The sequence below is a fragment of the Ursus maritimus genome, unplaced genomic scaffold, assembly GCF_017311325.1.
Source record: "Ursus maritimus isolate PB19 unplaced genomic scaffold, ASM1731132v1 scaffold_14, whole genome shotgun sequence".
NCBI lineage: Eukaryota > Metazoa > Chordata > Mammalia > Carnivora > Ursidae > Ursus > Ursus maritimus.
Genome location: NW_024423786.1, coordinates 41,395,730 through 41,417,048, shown reverse-complemented (window position 1 = coordinate 41,417,048; position 21,319 = coordinate 41,395,730). Strand labels below are relative to the sequence as shown.

The window sequence follows — 21,319 nt, the reverse complement described above, 5'->3', positions numbered from 1 at the left end:
GGGAAATAAAGTATCAACTTAGAATTCTCTATCCAGTAAAAATATCCTTCAAAAATAAAGGTAGTCTGGCAGTTTCTTACAAAATTAAACATACTCTTATCATGTGATCCATACCTGTGATGCTGGATATTTACCCAAATGAATGGAAAATGCATGCCCATAAGAAACTTGCACAAACTTGGAAGCAACCAAGATGTTCTTCAGTAGCTACAGGACAAATATATAAACTGTGGTTGATCCAGACAGAAGAATATTACTCATGGCTAAAAAGAAATGAGCTAGCAAGCCATGAACAGATATGAAGGAACCTTAAATGTATAATGCTAAGTGAATGAAATCAATCTGAAAAGGTGACATACTATATCACATTCTGTAAAAAGCAAAACTAGAGAGACAGTAAAAAGATCAGTGGTTGTCAGGGATAGCGATGAGGGAGGTGAAAAGGAGGGAGGGATGCACAGAAGATATTTAGGGCAGTGAAACTATTCTGTTTGATGCTTATGATGGTGGGTACATGCCATTACACATGTATCAAACCCACAGAGTGCACAACATCAAGAATCTTAATGCAAACTACAGACTTCGGGTGATAATGATATGTCAGTGTAGGTTCACTGGAATAAATGGACCACCCTGGCAGGTTGTTGATAGTGGGAGGAAGCTGTGCATGTGTGGTGACAGGGGGGTATTATACAGAAACTCTGTACTTTCTGCTCAATTTTGACGTGAACCTAAAACTGCTCTAAAAAATAGTCTATTAAAAAAAAAAGAAAAGAGGAAAGACAAAGACCTTTCTCAGCCAAACAAAAACTGAGAGAATTCATCACCATTAGACCTGAAATACTGGAAATATTAAAGGAAACTCTTCAGTCTAAAGGAAAAGGATTCCAGAAAAAGCTCAGATCTACATGAAAGAATAAAGAGTACGAGAAATGGCAAATATGTGGGTAAATAAAAGACTTTGCTCCCAAGTTTAAAAAAATTCTTTAAAGCAAAAAATAATAATGAACTCTGGGGTTCACAGCATATGAAAGAATAAAAAAATTGTACAGCAACAAAAGAACAATGGACAGGAGGGGGCAAAATGTAAGCAGGTCCTTAGAATTATCGATTAAATGGTATTTGATACAACAGGAGACTGTAGATCAATATTCATATTGATGAATATGGTGGTTCTCAAATTTTTAGGTCTCAGGATTCCTTTTTGCTCTTCAAATACTGAGAACCCCAGAGAGTTTTTGTTCATATGGGTTCTATCTATCCAAATTTACTATATTAGAAATGAAATTCAGGGGCACCGTTAAGCATCTGCCTTCAGCTCGGGTTATGATCCCAGGGTTCTGGGCTTGAGCCCCACATCCGGCTCCCTGCTCAATGGGAAGTCTGCTTCTCCCTCTGCCCCTCCCCTCAGCTCTCTCTCTCTTGCTCTCTCAAATAAAGAAAATCTTAAAAAAAAGAAAAAAGAAAAAAGAAAATTAATTTCAAACAAAAAATATTATTTTAAAACAGCATTAACAAACCCATCATATGTAAATATAGTTTTTTTGTGAAAAGATAACTTCTTTTCCAAAACTAAAGAAATTGGTAAGAGTGGCACAGTTTTACATTTTGGAAATCTCTTTAATGTCAGGCTTAACAGAAGACAGCTGGATTCTCATTTCCTTATGTATTCAATCATGTCATGTACCCTTTGGAAAATTCCATGGTATACTTGTGAATGGATGAGAGCGGCAAAGGGATATGATATTTTAGTATTACTATGAAAATAGTTTTGACCTTATGGCTCCCTTGAAAGGGTCTTAAAAATCCTTAAGGTCCCCACACTATACTCTGATAACTGCTCCTTAGAGCAACTACTAAGAAGTAAAACAAAGAGGAATGGCTAATAAGTCCATAGAAAAGCCAATGAAATATTTTAGAGAAAAATATAAACTAATACAAAAGAAAGCACAAAACTCCCCCACAGAAGACTGATGAAAAATTAGAAAATAGTAAGGGGGTGGATCTTAAACCCAACCTTACTGACACATTTACTAAATGTCCACAGATTAAACACACCAATTAAAAGGCAGAGACTGTCAGAGTCATGGGTAATGAAACCATTCATAAGAGTCTGAACTGCTCTTCATTGGTGCTTACAATTTCCTCTATTTGTAGCCCCATTCCGAATTTTAGGGCTGCGACAGAAGCCTTGAGACATAAACATTGTAGAAATCAAGGAGCTACTCATTCAATCAATAAGTATAGTCTTCTATATGAATCAGAGATTCATTCAATCAATATTTTATTAAGTATTTCTACGCCATAGATAAGCTGAATAAACTGCCTTCTTTTTTTTTTTTTTTTTAATTTATTTATTTGACAGAGAGAGACAGCCAGCGAGAGAGGGAACACAAGCAGGGGGAGTGGGAGAGGGAGAAGCAGGCTCCCAGCGGAGAAGCCCAATGCGGGGCTCGATCCCAGAACGCCGGGATCACGCCCTGAGCCAAAGGCAGACGCTTAACCACTGTGCCACCCAGGCGCCCCTAAACTGCCTTCTTTTGTTCTTGATACGTAAAGAACCTAAAACCAAAATCTGTACAAAACCTTCTTAAATATTTAACCTGTTAAAATTTCTATATAGTTTATTTCTTCTCTGTGAGATTTTGAAAAATCTCTGAAGAACAGCTCTCCTAATGGCCAAAAGTGCCCTTCGCCACCTATAAATGTTCCTGAAGTCAGGCGGTTCACCCCATCACTGCCCACATCAAGATTTCCCATATGCAGGGGGCAGACTTCTGCTGCAGGTGCTGGTCAGCCTTCTCCCAGCTTCCACGGGTCCACAGCACTTGAGTGCATTTCACAAGTATTCTCTTCTACCCTCTGAGAGGATAACAGATCAAAACAATGCCAAAATCTTGCTCATTTTTCATACTCGAAGATCATTAGACTCTTATTTCATAAGAGCTGAGGGTGACTCAGCTTCTGGCTATCCAGAAACGAATATGACCGATTCTGTATGTGAATCACTAACTGAAAATCAAGGACAATTAACACAGGAGTCTCAGTGATCACCCATGACCAGGTAAGCTATCTGAGTGGTGGGGGCTCGGGTCACATCACTATCATCCCTTACTCTCACCCACAGCACACAGTGCTTTACACAGGACTCTCAATTATTATTGAGCTGTTCTCCTTAAAAGAATTCCCAGATTTGACGCTTGCCGTGTTTACACATAGAGAGAAGCAGAATCAAAGATTGTAATAACCTTTGACTCCCAAGTTATACAGGACAATATCTCTCTTTTTATGTTTATGCTGGTTTGACCTGCATTTTTGTTATTTACAACTGAAAGAGCATTTGCAAATACAAAGATATAATATTAAAGATGCTGCAAACAAAAAGTATTTTATGTGCAAGAATAGGGAGAAAAAATTTAGACGAAAGCAGAAAGACAGTTTGTTTTCCTTTCCTCTGAATTACATGGCTAGAATATTTCGAGTTGGTTACCAAAGGTGTCATTTACATAAAATCGAACATTAGGTGAAAAACCTCCTCAAATTAATTTTTTTTAATTTATTTTTTAAATTTTTTTAGATTTTATTTATTTATTTGACAGAGAGGGAGAGACAGCCAGCGAGAGAGGGAACACAAGCAGGGGGAGTGGGAGAGGAAGAAGCAGGCTCTCAGCGGAGCAGGGAGCCCGATGCGGCGCTTGATCCCAGGACTCTGGGATCATGACCTGCGCCGAAGGCAGACACTTAATGACTGAGCCACCCAGGCGCCCCTCAAATTAATTTTTATCTTCTGCTCAGATAGAAATGGTACACCTATTTCACGAACAGTCAAATGCACTCAAGGAACTGAAGTTATAAAAGCCCTGTTCCGGTCTGACTCTGATTCCATGCAGGAGAGAAGACACCTCTTACCTATCACTATTTGTTCACAATAAGAACTGTATTTGTGCTCTCTCATTAAGATTTGAATCCCAAGAGAGAATTACGTATATATTTGTACTATGGCAAAGAAGAAGAATGGAAAAGTTTCTCTCCTATTTTCTCTGAAAGCAGACATCTTTGAATCTCCATTAGAGGTCTCACTCTGGGAATGCCTGGATGGCTCAGTTGGTTAAGTGTCTTGTCTGCCTTCAGCTCAGGTCATGATCCCAGGGTCCTGGGACTGAGTTCCGAGTTGGGCTCCCTGCTGCCTGCTGCTCCCCCTGCTTGTGTGCTCTCTGACAAATAAATAAATAAAATCTTAGAAAAAAAAAGGGGGGGGAAGAAGAAGAAGAGGAGGAAGAGGAGGAGGAAGAGGAAGAAGAGGAAGAAGCAGCAGCAGCAGCAGCAGCAATCTCACTCTGTAACCCCTCTCAGGCAATTAAGAGGTAGGAGGAATGTTTCCTCTTTCTACTTTCCCACTCCTTCTCATCCTTACACATGCACCATCCACTTATCCCAACACACAGGAGCAGAGCAACATATGTGAGTTATTTTTGAGTTAAGCATTGGATTTATATTTGCTTTTGCAGACCCCTGAATGGACTCCTTGTTGTCTGTTGCTTAACATTCCTGAAATAATTTAATGATATAACTGAAACAAATGTCAGGAGACTAACCTTTAAGAAATGCTAGACAAAGGCTACACTATGTGGGTTGGAGAAAATTCTAGTACTCTTACAAGTATATATTACAGTCCTTTAGTCAAACACCTCTCTGCTATAAATGCAAATGTGATTTTATTTTTTTTAAGATTTTATTTATTTGAGAGAAAGTACAAGCAGGGGGAGCAGCAGGCAGAGGGAGCAGGAGAAGCAGGCGCCCTGCTGAGCAGAGAGCCCGATGTGGGGCTCAATCCCAGGACCCTGGGATCATGACTTGAGCCGAAGACAGACACTTAACCAACTGAGCCACCTAGGCGCCCCTGCAAATGTGCTGATTTCTTAACTTTCCTGGTCTGTCCTTCTATAACAAATGAAGCACACCCTGAGGGATAAAACACACGCTCACACATTAAACAGAAAGTAACAGTATATAGTTAAGATATATTACTCTTTCAGAAGCCTATTACCAGGCTTCAAAAAAAGTGTTAAAAATACAAAGAGTTCTTTGTGGTCTCTTACATTAGACCACTAATTTAAATTTAAGCTAATGAGCAGTGTGGTACCATTATTTGAAAACAAAAAGTCTTCCCTCTCATTGTTGGTATTTTATTTATTTGTTTGTTTGTTGAAGGGGGGGCAGAGGGAGAGGGAAGGAGAATCTTTTTACCTTTTTTTTTTTTTTTTAAAGATTTTATTTATTTGACAGATACATCTAGAGAGGGAACACAAGCAGGGGGCGTGGGAGAGGGAGAAGCAGGCTCCCCGCCGCGCAAGGAGCCTGACGCGGGGGCTTGATCCCAGGACCCTGGGATCATGACCCGAGCCGAAGGCAGACGCTTAATGACTGAGCCATCCAGGCACCCCAAGAAAGAGAATCTTAAGCAGGCTCCATGCCCAGTGCTGACGCAGGGCTCGTTCTCACAACCCTGAAATCATGACCTAGGTGAAATCAAGAGCCAGATGCTCAATCAACTGAGCCACCCAAGCACCCTTATCGCTGACATTTTAGAAGAGGCACCAAGGGACACTCTTCCATTATTAGACAGGGGAAATCCCACCGTTCTGGTCATTCCCAAGTGGAATTTCATCTTGGGAGTCATCTCCATCTCACTACACAATTAAAGCAAAAATTGTAATTTTTAGTTGGTGGTTTAAACCCCTAAGTACAGCCCTATGAGAAAACACTTCTCTGTAGCCATAGAAAGCTATTTTTTTTCCTTCTGAAGTTCCTTAACCATAGTCAAGTTGCATCCACCATACTCTGACCAATTTCCTGGCTGAGGTCTGGCCCTCTGAATTTCACACAGGCTTTCACAACACAAGCACGCAGTAAGAGCTTCATATTTACAATTCAAGAAGGGGATACATACATCCCTGCACAGTCCACCTGTGGACTATTCTCTCCCAACTTTCAAATCTGATGAACCAAACTAAGTCTGTTACTTTGGCATCTATTAACAACAACAACAACAGTATTAATTCTAATCCTAACTTTGAACTGACACTCCAGTATGTTTATAGAGTAGAATAGTTTTCCACTAAAACCTAATTATACACCCACATATTTTTCCACAGTTGTCACTGTGAATATCATGTGAATTTTGGGCACTGCAACTTTTCTAGAATTCGGTATATGTACCTAGTGTAACTAATCTAGGGCAGGAGTTGGGAACCCACAGCCTTGACTGAAACATGTTACTTACTTTCTCTGTATGTTATCAGATACAACCTGATAAACAGACTCACTTTGAGCTTTTGCATTATACTTCTATAGTCAATCAAATGGTATTCTACAGACCAAAAGACTGAATCATAATTAACAGTTAAGATGCTTGATAAACTTGGTCTCAGAGCTCAGCTATATTCCTGCACCAGAGATCTCTTCTCAAACCTTCTGTTTATTTTTCAAAAGATATAACTAACATAGCTACAGAAGTCTGAGATACTGTGGTTTTTCGTTTGTTTGTAAGCTTCTGGATATTTTAAATGGCAGCTGCCTAACAATCCTGGGCATATTCCTAAATGATTCAAGAAAATGTGACAATACCATAGCTACAGTGATGTGGTTAAGTGACTCAAACAATTCATTTGAAATTTACCAAGCTTCACATGGACTTAACTTAAATGCAAACTTTGTTTGGCAAATATATGAAGGAAGAAAAACATTCCTCCCAAAGTGAATAAAATGTGAAAGAAGGTATGTTGTTTCCACTTCATTCTCTCACTCTAGCTTCTTCCTTTCTGCCCTCTTCCCTCTCCCTACCTCTCCAACGACTTAACTAGTTAAGTGACTCTTCTTGTTTAAAAAAAAAAAATACTATTCAGATCTTAGGACATAGAAATATGGTCTTTGATTTCACTCAAGACACCTCACCCTAGCGAGGGTGATAGCCAGTCCTGTTACAAACAGATAGGGATAAAAAATGGTTATAATTCAGTCACTGAGTATTTAATTTACTTGATCTCTAATCCTAATTACTGTCTTGTCAGAGCGAGAGATGTGGAATAAGCTTTTTGCCTTCTTTGTTCTAAAATAGTACCTCCATAGTAAAATATTTCGGTCCCAACTCTAAAAAAAAAAAAAAAAAAAAAAAAAAAGGTGGGGGTCTACAGAATACTCCTTTGGTGAGGTTTTATGTAAAGAGCTAACTTTTTTCCAGACCCATCAATCCTACTGAACTATACCATCTATGTAAGATTTCAATTAATGAGCTAAAACACATTTAAAAAGAAACACAGAGCATCAAGAAGAATGCAGCAGATTTACAAGGAAAGAGTTAAGACAGAGAAGACAAATATTTTTAAGATTTTATTTTTAAGTAATCTCTATGCCCAACGTGGAGCTTGAATTCACAATCCCAAGATCAAGAGTCACATGCTCCACTGACTAAGCCAGCCAAGTGCCCAAAGAGCTAAGATATATGAAAGGAGGTTATGATGGAGTATAAATACCACAATTGCATTTATGTGTTTAAAATGGGAAAAAAAAAAAAAGAGAGAGAAAGAAAAACACGTGTGTGTGTGTGTGTGTGTGTGTGTATTTTCCAGAAAGGTCTGGAAGAACATATGCCAAAGAAAGGTTTCACAACCTTGGCACTATTGACATTTTGGCTCAGTTCTTTGTTGTGGAGGACTGTCCTGTGCACTGTAAGATATTTCATGACTTCCCTGAACTCTACCCACTAGAAGCCAGTAGCATCCCCTCAGTTGTAACAACCAAAAATGTCTCTAAATATTATTATCAAATGTTCTCTGGGGAGCAAAATTGCTCTCAGTTGAGAATTCCCGCACTAGTTAACAGTATTTATCTCCACAGAGGAAAGTAAGACGATAGGAGAGCAGCTGAAGAGAAAGTGAGCGTTTTTTTTTTTTTTTCTCTATGTACCATACTTCTGTACTATTTGGATGTCCTAGCCCTCTCCAGCATTTATTACATGTGCTAATTCTCCAGAACAATACAGAATCACAAGACCACACGACTACTGGCCCTGCAAAATGACAAGACACAGACTCCAAAATGATCAGAAAACACGTGTAAGCCACACTCACCTTCATGGGGTTTTCATCATATGTTGGGGTTCCCAGGTCCATCTCAGCTTCATGCTCAAGGCTGGCATCATCTCCTGGGCTTTCCCAAGTAGGAGGATCCCACTGAGTCTGCCTAGAAGAAGGTAAGAACAGCCATGCTGTCACGGCCAGAAAGCAGAGAACTCTGGCACAGGCATCTCTGCTCATATACACATACAATGCAACATATATCTGAGGCATATTATAAGTCAGCTTCATAAGATAAAGACATTCTTTTGCTATCTTCCCGGCAGCATGATTCTATCCCAGAGACATACATCGTTTAGCCCACTCCATTTTTCTAGCCAATGAGGCTGCAATGTGTACTGGGTGTCAAAGAGAGCAGTAAAACCAAACATCCTATTTCTCACCTGGTTCTTAATGTTCTGGAAAAAGGATTCGGCAAAACCTAAAAAGTACATGGAGTCAGTGCTTGCCTCTGCCTCCCCTCTGCAGGTGAAGAGATCAACAGTGATTGTACCTAGCACGTACTTGGAGCAAAATAAAATAAATCACAACACACTCCTCACAGTCCTTGGCCATGTGAGAAATTGTTCCTTCCTTTAGGAGCCTTCTTGTCTGTGGTTGTGCCCCTTCGCTTTAATGACTGATAGCATGGAAAAGGCTTCAGGTTAAAAACTTGTGCCCTCGGCTCAAAATATCCTCAATTGACTACAAGAAGAAGGGTTCTACCATGAAAAACTCACTGCATTTTTATTAGTTGCTTTGAAAATACACAGGCATAGGTTTTTTTTTTTTTTTTTTTAAGCTAGATCTGTGAGATAACAACTGGCAGTAAGAAAATTCATGTTCAGGAGTCTGAAGTCAGCTGCCACAGGGGATGCTATAGGAAAATCACTTAAAATGTCAAAAGCCTCAGAGAACTAGCAGCCTATCTGGCAGGCCAGTCCTGCCACTGCAGTCTTGTGCTCTCCTACTGCCCCATCTTTAGTTGGCAACATCACAGGCACTTGATAAAGCATAAAGGAAAATATTTGACTGTATGAAATTTTTAAACTCGTAGGGCATTCAGGCAAAACCTAAAGACATCTGCAATACTCTTGATAAAAAGATCTAACAACAGTGACAGAAAATGGGTAGATGTCCCAAACAAGCAATTCACAAAAGATACAAGCGGCTGATAATTTACTGAAGATCCATTTCAACACAACAATAAAAGAATTAGAAATGAAAATAAGATTTCTGACCTACTAGAGATTTACAAGATTAGAAGAAACTACATGAAGAAAAAGGCACTATTGTATACTTTTTGTGGGAGTCTACATTGGTACAATTTTTTTTAATGGTAAGCTGACAATAATTATCAATTTAAAATGTCAATCTCTTTTAACCAACAACTCCACCTCCAGAAATCGATCCAAAGAAGGTAGTAAGATTAGTGTCTGTAACTCAAATCCTGTTAAAACAGTGAAAACCCAACAATGATGGTGGGTTAAATAAAATTTTGTACAGCCATACAAGAGAGCAGGAGATGGCAAAATTTTTTTCTATAAATGATCAGAGAGTAAATATCTCTGACTTTGTGGGCCATATGGTCTCTGTCACAACCACTCTACTCTGCCATTATAGGGTGAAAGCAGCCATAAGTAACTGCTAAATAAACGGGAGTGGCTGTGTTTCCCCAAAAGATTTATTTGCAAATACCAGTGGCCTATGGGCACAGTTTGCTGACCCCTGAAACAAAGTATAATCTTGCACTAAAAATAATGCAGTTCTATATATCTATAACTGATGAAGTTTCATATAGATTGGTAAAAAGATTATAAAACATGTACCCCAACAACTCACATAAGATTATATACCAATGAGTACACACACACACACAGAGAAAGCACATATATTCACATAAAGCTATCTGTCTGAAAGATAAATGTATTTTTTTAAACTTCTAGGTAAAAGGTAAATTGGGCTTTTTACATCAAACTATGGCTCATGGACCAAATCTGGCCTCTTGCCTATTTTGTAAATCACATTTTATTGGACACAGGACCATTCATTTATATATAGTCTATGGGCTGTTTGCACAACAATGGCAAAATTGAGGAGTTGTGACAGAGACTGGCTGGTAAAGCCTAAAACATTCATTATATCTGGGCTTTTACAGAAACGGTTTGCTCATGACCCCTGATACCTACACAATGTTAGATGAAGTCATTACCTTTTTAAACTCTAGTTTTCTCTAAGAATCTTGCAGTTTAAAAATACACCAAAATATATCTATCTAAAAAGGACTAAGTCTAAGGTATGACATAACACTTAAGATGTGATTCTGGAAATCTAGCAGCCCTCAAGCACAATGAACAACAGACAATGACATCAAGCCAATATCCATAAATCTCCCTGTAGGATGGCAGCTTCTTTGACCAACTGAAAGCTGACTTGGGATGCCTACACAGCCCTTCTTACCTTGTGATCACATGGTAGTAATAAATCTTCCCTTCTGGATCTCGGGCTGTCTTCCAGTTGGGAGGTAAGACGATGGTTTTTGGTTTGGGAGGAGAGGGGGGTGGCAGATCCAGAAGATTATTTGTCACTACCATTTCAGGCTAAAAAGAAACACACACACAAGTTCTTGATCAGTGACATCTCTTCTAATCCAGCTGAAAAGGACAAAGTAGCCTACTTAAGCAATATGTAAAAACATACATTCACCTCTTCTTTTAAAAAAAGATAAAGCAAAGGTCCAATGTGGGAAATGATCAGAGATGGCGTATATGAATAGCTTTAGGGATCTATCAGAAAATTGAAGTTGGCTCCAAGAGGTCACCATCCAAGAGATCACATTTAAAAATATTCAGCAGCTCATTTTATCTACAGCAGTATCTTTCAACCTTAATAAAACCAATGCTAAATGGCATACACCAACTTCAGGATACTGATGAGCTAAATTAGCTTTATATAGAGCGCTCTTTTTCTTTTTAAGAAAAAATCTGAAAAGCAAGTATGACAGAATGTTATGATTTATCCATTATCTATTTTTCTCTATGTCTGAAACTTCATATTTATATTTTAAAAAATTTAATGTCACATTTTGAAAAACAAAAAACTTCACAATCACTGTTAGGGACTGAATTATTTCCCCCAAATGCGTATGTTGGAGCCCTAACTCCCAATGTGACTATTTGAAGAGAGCGCCTTTAAAGAGGGAATTAAAGTTAAATGAGGTCATAAGGGTAGTGTCCTAATTCAACAGGACTGGTGCCCTCATAAGAGTAAGGGACATCACGGAATGTGGGCAGAGAAAAGGTCACATGAAGATACAGTGAGAAGACAACCATTTGCAAGCCAAGAAGAGGCCTCAGGGGACAAGAAGCCTGCCGAAGTCTGTTCTTATAGACTTCCAGCCTCTAGAATGGTGAGAAGATAAATTTCTGTTGTTTAAGCCACTCGGTTTGTGGCATTTTGTTATAGGAGCTCTAGCAGACTCGTAATAAATTACTGTAAGAATATATGCCCTTAACTGTTCATTCTATGTAAGCCAGTTACCACAGAATCATTTTTCCAGCTTTACCTTTTCTTGAGCAGTCAAAGAGGAACCCGAGATCCCAGGCTCAGACAAAATGTGACCATTTTTAAGCAAACACAGGTCTTTGTGTAGACCACTAACCCCTACTTCATGCAGCTGCTGTTTTTGGTGTCCTGCCTCAGTTCCTCTTCATTCCTGCAGTCCTCTAGCCTATAAAGTGACCTCTTTTCCCTAAGTTCCTTTGTCCCTTAGAACACTTCAAATCCAAAAAAAAAAAAAAGAATACTTCAAACTATTCAGAACTTACTAAATTACTAATCCTTCCCACACTTGGGAATGATTCTTTCCCTCCTCAAACTATCTGCACCTTTTGTGACACTAATCTCTACTTTTAGGATTATTCATTGTGATCCTCAACTCTCTTAGTGGACTGCCAGCTTTTAAGGATAGGAATTGAAGCTTAGGTTTGTATTCAGAGTTCCTTGAAGCGTCCAACTCATAGCAAGCCCTCACCTATCTGCTGGAAGTGCAAATGGTCTTAGCCTCCAGTAGTCTCACATGTGTCTTTATACTCCATCTCCACTCACTGTCCTACTTGTCGAGAGCCACCCTCACTCACCAGATCGCTGCAGGAGCCTTCTCTGGAACTATCAGAATTCCAAAGTGCTAGTGGGTAAGTTATTCTGTTTGGTTGCTGAAATGCTTCCAATGCCAGCCTCCTATATCCTACTTCATCAAGATTTCACTAGATCCTTCTCCATATGTGGCAGTACCATATTGTACATGTATAGTGAAGTATATCACTCATTTCTATACCCCTAGTCCGTGGTGTCTAATGTAATATCATATTCCAGTGCTCCATAAAATAAAAACAGCTACTTGAGAAAATTATTACGTTAGGAATTCATAGCAAAGTATAAAAACACAAGGTCCATCAGTTAAAATTACAAATAAAAGGGATACCAGGAACAAAATATGTATCTATCAACACTGCTGTAAATTCCACAGAATTTTTAAAAAAATGGTTGAGTAATGCTTCCTCAGGTACACAAGCACTTGAGTGAAAATGGAGACTATAAAGTTAAAAACAAAAAACAGAGTGAGAAAAACAAAAATAAAAACCAAAACCAAAAGTAAACCTTCTAAAGATGAGGTATGCAGCCAATGAGTATTTTATCAACTGAAATATTTCTTACTGGCTGTAAGGGCTGAGGCTGCCCTGGAGCAACTATTGTCGTTACGGCCGCAGCTGGCTGGACCACCACTCCTTGTGGGTGAGCTGTGAAAATCTGTTGTCCCTGGATATACTGAAGACTTGGCTGGGCATAACTCTAAAAGATAAAATAAAGAAATCCACAATTTATAGACTTTTTTAGCTCTAATACAGCAGTAATTAACTTCGAAGTTGGCATCATCTTACTGGAATCCACTAGTTTTTAAAAACTTTTAGTAAAGAATACCTGGATACAAATGTGTAAAAGTCTTTTGTTGCAAACACAGAAGTTTCTTTTTTTAATAATTCCCTAGTCATTTACTTACCTTGGTTTCGTCATTAAGAAAAAAAAAAAAAAGAAACCCAGAAAAAAACCGGGGGTCCATGGGGGGCCTCCTAAGAGCTGTCCGAGGCCGCAGTACTAACTGGAGTGTGGCACTTAGGATATCCAAGAGACCACTCCCCAGGGCTCTTTGCAGAGAGCCTTTATGCCACCAACTCCTAAAACTACCAGGCTGTTCTGACTAGAAAATGTCAGAGTGAGGGATTCGTAGCAGAGGAAGTTAAGATGGTGATCAAATTTTAAACTTGTTTTTTAGCTTTTTGTAGTCTTCGATAATACAACCCCTTCCAAGGAAGACAGCAGAATTCGTTTCATCCAAAATTCTTACCACACATGGATTCATACCGTGCTTTATGAAGCTTAGAAAGCCCTTTCACATACACTGTCTCATTTAGTCCTGACCACCATCAGAGGTGGGTATCTCCCACAACTGGAGTTACCTAAGAAAGTGCCATTTACCATTAGGGCTTTCAGTCAACGGTAGTTAAGTTTTGGGGAGTTAAAAGTCATATGCAGATTTTTGATTGGGGAGGGGAGTTGGTACCCCTGACCCCTGCATTGTTCAAAGGTCAATAGTACTTAATTCAATATTCTGGAACAGCTTAATCTACAAAGATCATAAACTAGACTCAATTGTCAAGGCAGAAGTATTATCGGAATATCACAAAATAGAAATGCTTTCATCTCTAAGTATTTGGATATGAGATGGGAAATCTGTGCAACAGCAAAGATTTTGTAGAAACAAATATTATCTCCCAACCTAATTCTGATCCCAAAGCCTGAAATCTGGTTAAACCAAAGACTTTTTACGCTGATGAATACCCAGACAATACTGAATCAGAGTTCAGTACAAAAAGATACTAGCAAAAAAGATGATCAGATACTGTTTAAGAAATTTAAAAGTATAGGGCGCCTGGGTGGCTCAGATCCCAGGGTCCTGGGATCGAGCCCCACGTCGGGGTACCTGCTTGGTGGGGAGCCTGCTTCTCCCTCTCCCTCTGCTGTTCCCCCTACTTGTTCTCTCTCGCTCTGTCAAATAAATAAATAAAATCTTAAAAAGAAATTTAAAAGTATAATCTCAAAAGTGAAGTATAATCAGTAAGTTCAATTTCAACTTTACTAAAAATAAGCCATAAAACAAAACATATCTAACTGGGTTCTACTCTACGATGACCAATTTACCTGGAAACTGAACTTCTAAGGGCCCTGATGCCCAGTAGGAAGCATCCTGAAGAGTGGATACAAGAGGCAAGTTACTGTGCATGGAGGGGTTAATATATATGTGTTGGTAAATCCTATTCTGAGTAAAAACAGTTTCTGAGGGGGTACCTGGGTGGCTCAGTAGGTTAAGCGTCGGACTCTTGGTTTTGGCTCAGGTCATGATCTAATGGGTGGTGAGACCAAGCCCCCCATTGGGCTCTGTGCTCAGCAGGAAGTCTGATCGGGATTCTCTCCCTTTGCCCCTCCCCCCACTCATGCACACACACATGCACGTGCACTCTCTCAAATAAATCTTAAAAAAAAAAAAAGTTTCTGGGAGGCTGAAGAAGACAGTAAACATGTTATCTCCAGAGTGATCGGGAGGTTAAGCACCCAAATCTACAACAGAAAAATGCTAATATTTTGGAGGCTAAAAATTCCTTTGACCCTCAGTGAAACTTTGCTCCTGGAGAATTTGTCTGACAAGATCAGAGTTAGTAAGTAAGGCTCATCAATGGAGACACTTTAAAGGACCTGATTAATGTGAAATAAAGCTATGGTTTCTTTGGCATGAAGACTCTGGCTCCAAATGCTGGCTGTGCGCAAACTTCTGAACTGAAATGGCTTTATCTAGCTTCATCATTCCCTGTGGCTCCAGACAAATTTCACCTGTTTCTAAAATGCAAACATATATTTAAAGGATAATAATTTATCATCAGGAAAGAATGTAACACATACTGGAAAAAACTTCCAAAGGAAATGCCAAAAATATGTGAACAGTATCAGCCTTGCTAGACTTAAAAAAAAGTCACCCAAGATAGCAATAATCATTTAGAGGTATAGTATTTAAAACCCAGACTGTCAAAAAGAAAGAGAAAAATGAACATTCTTCGGGTTCTATAGAATCTATCCAAACCAGCTGACAATCACATGCCAATACCAAAACCAACAATAGCAATAAAAAGGGAAAACGGGTTTGCAGTCCCACTGCAGTTCGTATGAAAGATATACACACTTGCGAGACATAAATAGCATATGCCTATCAAGTTTCTCTACCTGCTGGGGGAAAATCTGTAGGAGACTGGCTCTCTCCTTCCAGAGATTTGAAATTACACAAAAGCTACTTTCTCAAACATAAACCCAATCTATAAATATCGTTAAAACGGGACTTCCCATGGAAATTACAAGAGAAATGTAAAAAGGCCTAAAATGTTATAGAAAGGAAAACATAATTATTCTGTCCCTACTTCTAGAGAGGGAAAAAAGTCATTATTACTTTATATCTAAGTCACTTCACTTTATAATGTGAAAAATTATAGTCCTTAGCACTGCATTTTTTGAGATGTGATTTAGTATGACTTTGTAAGAACAGGTCACAAAACCACTATAAATCATAAGGCCTCAGTTGAAATGGGGCTTTTATGTTTAATAAGCAATTATGGCAAAAAATGAAAGTCACCTTCTGATCACATCTGCTCCAAATGTCAAAGATACTGCATATGTACACACACACAAATCTGTATTATAACACTTCACATACTACCTTCACTGTCAAAGTTATAATATCTTGCAAACTCTCAGTGGCCCATGTCGGCACAGTCGATACTACGCTCGAACACAAACTTGAAGGCCTTCTCCTGGAGGTCAGATCTTTAGACCAGACACCAGATAGATGACCCTGACTAGGAGCATTTCACACCCCACTAATGTCAATACTCTCTCAGTATCATTAAGGTAACTGAGTAATAACTATAATTAAATCTTCAAGGTACATGGTGCTTTAAATCTATCATTATTAGTATCCATTACCTCATGCAAACCTCAATCACTCTGAGGCATTCAGCTCATTTCATAGATAAGAAAACTAAAACTGGAGAATATAAACTAAGCGCCTGTCTCCAAGACGTACATTAAATAATGGACAGGGGCTCAAAACACATACACACTAACAACATGTTCTATGTTCTCATCACCCAAAGCCCAGCATCATCTCTGATAACTAATCTTACAGAGAAGGAAAGGACAGTCTGGACCATCCAGCTCCATTTATCTACCACTCTAGCACATACGAAATAGATTAGGGAGCCAACAAATGACTCCTTGGAAGCAACAGAGTGGAAAATGGTAAGCAAGCAAAATTGTGATGCTTGAGTCTCAAGGCTGTGACTAAATCTTCTGCTCAGTGGGATGGAAAAAATAGACTCCATTTTATAAGAATGGCCAAATGACCAGTGACCTCTCTCCTTGGGAGTCTGCTAGGTATCCTCCCCTGCTGTTGCTTATGCTTTAAAACCCAGGTTAAGGACATACTTCAGGAATAGAAATGGGACAGAAGGAGACCATATTTCTTACATCTGATACACATTCTCAGGGGAAAAACTCAAAATGAATGGCTTGGTCCAAGAGAGAATATGGCAAGACAGCCGGAGAAGTCAGAATCTAAGAAATTTGTTTAAGACACTTAAAATATTCTGTAGGAGGCAAAATTAAAACATACAAAAAGAAAAACAATACTTAAAAAATTGATACCTGATGGCCAATAACACCCATTTTCTTTCTTTCTTTTTTTCTTAAAGATTTTTATTTATAAGGGGTGCCTAGGTGGCTCGGTTGGTTAAGCATCTGCCTTCGCCTCAGGTCATGATCCTAATGTCCTGGGATCAAGCCCCGAGTGGAGCTCCCTGATCAGTGGGGAGCCTGCTTCTCCCTCTCCCCACCCCTCGCTCATGCTCTCTCTCTCTCAAATAAATAAACAGAATCTTAAAAAAAAAAAAAAAAGATTTTTATTTTTAAGTAACCTCCACACCCAACATGGGGCTTGAACTCACAACCCTGACATCAAGAGTCGCATGCTCTACCAAGTGAGCCAGCCAGGCACCCCAACACCCATTTTCTTACTAGCCTTATTTAGCACTATAACATTCATTTTAAGCCAAACATCAAAGAAAAAAAAAAATCTAAGAATGTTCAGTACAATGTTATTTATAATTACAAAAAGAACTTTCAAATGACTACCCTAGGAAAATAGATAAGCAATGATTTGATAAGCAAATGGGATATTATATAGCCATTAAAACACATACGTGTATGTATATTCACACATGCATATATAAAAATACAGAGTAATTTGGGAAAATGGTTAAGAATCATGTTAAGTAGAAACAATGGGATAGTTTCAAGTCTTCAAAATAACAAATACATAAAATATATAAGCATGTGTATAAAGAGATCATACAAAATGGAAGTAGTTAACAGAGTTAAAATTTTAGGAATTAAAACTGGATACTTTGTCATGGGTTTACAAACTAAATTTTGATGCAGCTTCATCACAAAAATACTAACAGAAATAACATTATTGGTCAGTACTAAGCAACGTGCGCCGGAAGTATCCCTGCGAGTCTCCCCCATCCACAATAATTCACCTTTAAGGAGCAATGTGAGAGACGCAGGAAAGTGGTGAGGATGATGCTTTATATATTCTTCTTTTTTGCTTTTTTAAGCTTAAAATGTACTGCTGTATTCTACAGAAAAGAAGCCTGATTAAAAAAGCACAAAAATACACCTTGAAATATAAAATCAGTACACTCAGCTTTTAAATTTAACATTACTATTTCCTACCATAGTGATATCCTTAGGCTCAGTGCATCAGAGACACTCTGGCAAACTTCATGATGATAAACATGTAGGGGATAAAAAAATAATACACACTAGATCTAGGAAGAAGAAAAGGGTAAGCCATCTCCTGACTCAATGACCATGACAAAGGGTTCTCCCAATGTAGGGTTATAGAAGAATAAACTGTGTATTATTCACTGTCTATAAGCAAAAAGGAGAGGAGTATCGAAAAGCCTCTCTCTGATCACTTCCTTTGGGGGAAGTCAGCTGGAACATTGTAAGAAGCCCTACTGAGAGGTCCATGTGAAGACAGAAAATGGAGTTAACAACCATGTGAGTGAGCTTGAAAGTGAATCTTCCATCCTCTGCCTAACCTTCAGATGACTACAGCCCTGGTTAACAGCCAGACTGTAATTTCATGAAAGACTCTGAGCCCGAACCATCCATTACGACAAACGACTTCTGAATTCCTGACCCACAATAACTGTGAGATAGTAATTACTAGTTGTCTTAAGCTGCTGAATTCTGGTGTAATTTGTTACACAATAGTGGACAGATAATACATACACGATTGATATGTAAAAGTAATCAGTGGCAGGACTTCCCCTTCACATCAGATTTAACATTCCATAAACAGACCAAGACAGACAAGAGAGGTTCCAAAATTAGTTACCTGTACAATTGGTGGAGTTGTCTGTGAATAGGGTGATGTCACACCATAGACAGTTGGACAAGTCTGTCCTTGATAATATATGGTTGCTTGAGACTGTGCAGGAGAATACTGCTGCTGGACACTGACTGACTGTTGGTTTGAATCCCAAACACCATAATTCTGTCCTTGGACTGGGCCTGGGGCTGGCACTGGCAAGACAGTGACGCTAGAGTCTTGGTGTACCACACCATCACTTTGGGCCACATACTGTGAACTGGAAACTTCCACAGGGGCTGCCACGTGGGGCACCACTGGCACAGGTGGAGGGGCAGCAAGGGGTTCTGTAGAATGTCCCACCAAGGGCTGAGAATGATCGTAAGGAGCAGGAGAACACACAGGGTCCATGTTGGGTGTGGGAAGGAGCACCTTTCCAGCATTAGGGTTGCTGGGATCCACATAGGCCTGCATGGGATAACCTGGTGGGTAGCCAGCGAAGGGGTGATGAGGGGCACTGTAACCAAGAGAGTCATAGGGCAGTGGAGACGTCATTCCCAGGGTCTGCAACTGCTGCTGTTGTTTCTGAGCCTCCCGCTGAGCCACCTCTTGCTCAAACAACTTCCGACGCTCCTCTGTAGAAAGTTTATTGCGGTCTTTAATTCGTACTTTCTTTTTAGAAGTTGGTGTATCATATCTAGAAAGAAAATAGTAAGAGCATCACAAACGTTTTTCCAAATCAAGGACACAATCAAAGCATTAATAAAGGTTATGTCACTCAATACTAAACCACTAATCACACCAACTCCAATTTGGCATTGGTTAAAAATCAGTCAAAATTACTTAAGGAATCCTGCAGATAAAAGAGAATCCCAAGAAAACATTTAGATGAAAATAATAACTTTATCTTTATTCTCAGATTCTAGAACTTCAAATTAAAGATACATATAATATTCTAAACGGGTTCTTCTTTATAGTTGCATAGTCTTCTATACAGTTCTAGGTCTACAAACTCTGAAATTAAAACAAAATCCACGAATAAAAGCTACAGAATTTGATGTTTATCTGACCACATATATTTATGACAAATTCAACAAAGAGCAGTTAAGTGAAGGATGAGAATGCACACATAAAAGTATGGGGAGTTATATGCACCTCCTCTTCTCTGTGCAACACCAAATATAATATTTTACTGCTAAGCCTAATGCCCTGTGATGGTTTTGACAAGGCCTCCTGGAAACCATCAGCTCTTAACATTCACAAGAAGAGAACTGAGGGCTTAAAAGAGTTTGTTGTGAAGTTCTATGGAGTGAATCAAACTTTTGAGAAAGTACTCTTGGCAAAAGCTTAAAAACGACAACTAATTTCAAGAGGTTTCATTGCAAAGAAATATCTAAGAACAGCTTCACGGACATTTATCCAAATAACAAAAAACATACTGTCTAAAAAACTCTAAGCTGAAAATTTCCTTTAAAATGTGAATGGGATGGTAGTATCCTTAGTTGCCTGCCAGAAACAAATGCAAATAGTCTACAGAAGAAAGCACCTTAAATCCAGGCTTCAGTGAATTCCCACAGATCAAATTCTGAAGAACACGATGAGTTCATTAGAAAATAAAATTATACATATATCTATATAAACAAATGAGAGGAAGAAACCCACAAAAGCTACTGGTACTGGAATTATGCAATACATTAAATGTAAGAGACATTTAATATGTTTAATGAAATAAGAGGCTATGAAAAATATTACTAAGGAATGGGACCATAAAAAACTATCAGGTCGATCTGAAAAAGAACCCCACGAAACATCTAGAGAGGAAAACGAGTGGAAATTAAAACCAATTATCATATAAAATAGAGCATGCACATACCTGACAATCAACAATTCTACTCACATACCCAAGAGACCCTGTCGCACACGTACATCATGTACACCAAAATCAGATAACAGCACTACACATAATAGAAAAAGCATCACAACAAAATGTTACACACAGCAATGAGAGTGAATAAACTGACACAGAAAATTGTGGATAAATCTTAGCAATACAATAACAAGTGAAAACAAAGTACCCTCAAATTAAATGCAGAAGAGCAGACTTTTCATAAAGTTAAAAACTAATATATTATTTTAAAATATATATTAAAGGACATAAAATGGTATTTTAAAAAAGGAAAGCCAGGGTATAATGAACACAGGATGCAAGATGACGTCATCCCAAGTAGTAAAGGCAGGGGATAGTATAGAAAGAAGGGGCTTAGCTAGATTTATATGATGGTTAAGATGACAGCACAAAAGCATTATAATATATGGAGAAGTTGATGCACCGAAATGGTAAGTGTCATGAACCAAGAAATAATCCAACCTTCAATTCAATGTCCCTAAGATCCACAGTATGGTTAAGCAAGAGTTCAGATCTGAAGAGAATTAGTAACATAGAAAACGATCCTCAAATTCAAAAAGCTCAAGGAATTTCAACCAGAGAAAAGAAAAAGAAATCCTCATATAAACATAGGGTAGTGATACTGCAGAACACCAAATACAAAGAGAGCATCTTAAAAGCAGACCAACAGAAAAGCCAGGTTACTTAAAGAACAATTAGACCAAGAAGTTTCACAAGAGAAATAAGGGAAGCCAGAAGACTAAAGAATAACAGCTTCAAAGC

General features: G+C 38.7%; 1 protein-coding gene across 4 annotated transcripts in view; it reads right to left on the bottom strand.

Annotated features, from left to right (window-relative positions):
* Positions 1 to 21,319, bottom strand: part of SETD2 (SET domain containing 2, histone lysine methyltransferase) — a 121,909-nt gene that overhangs the window by 10,773 nt on the left and 89,817 nt on the right. For 3 of the 4 annotated variants that reach the window (XM_040628906.1, XM_040628907.1, XM_040628908.1), the window contains exons 15-18: positions 18,679 to 19,348; positions 12,831 to 12,965; positions 10,575 to 10,714; positions 8,130 to 8,241 (exon numbers count right to left, since the gene is read on the bottom strand). In XM_040628906.1, coding sequence (XP_040484840.1) covers positions 8,130 to 8,241; positions 10,575 to 10,714; positions 12,831 to 12,965; positions 18,679 to 19,348 — 1,057 coding nt within the window. Of the gene's footprint in view, positions 1 to 8,129; positions 8,242 to 10,574; positions 10,715 to 12,830; positions 12,966 to 18,678; positions 19,349 to 21,319 lie in introns of those variants that run through there. The other variant, XM_040628909.1, reaches the window with a different exon arrangement.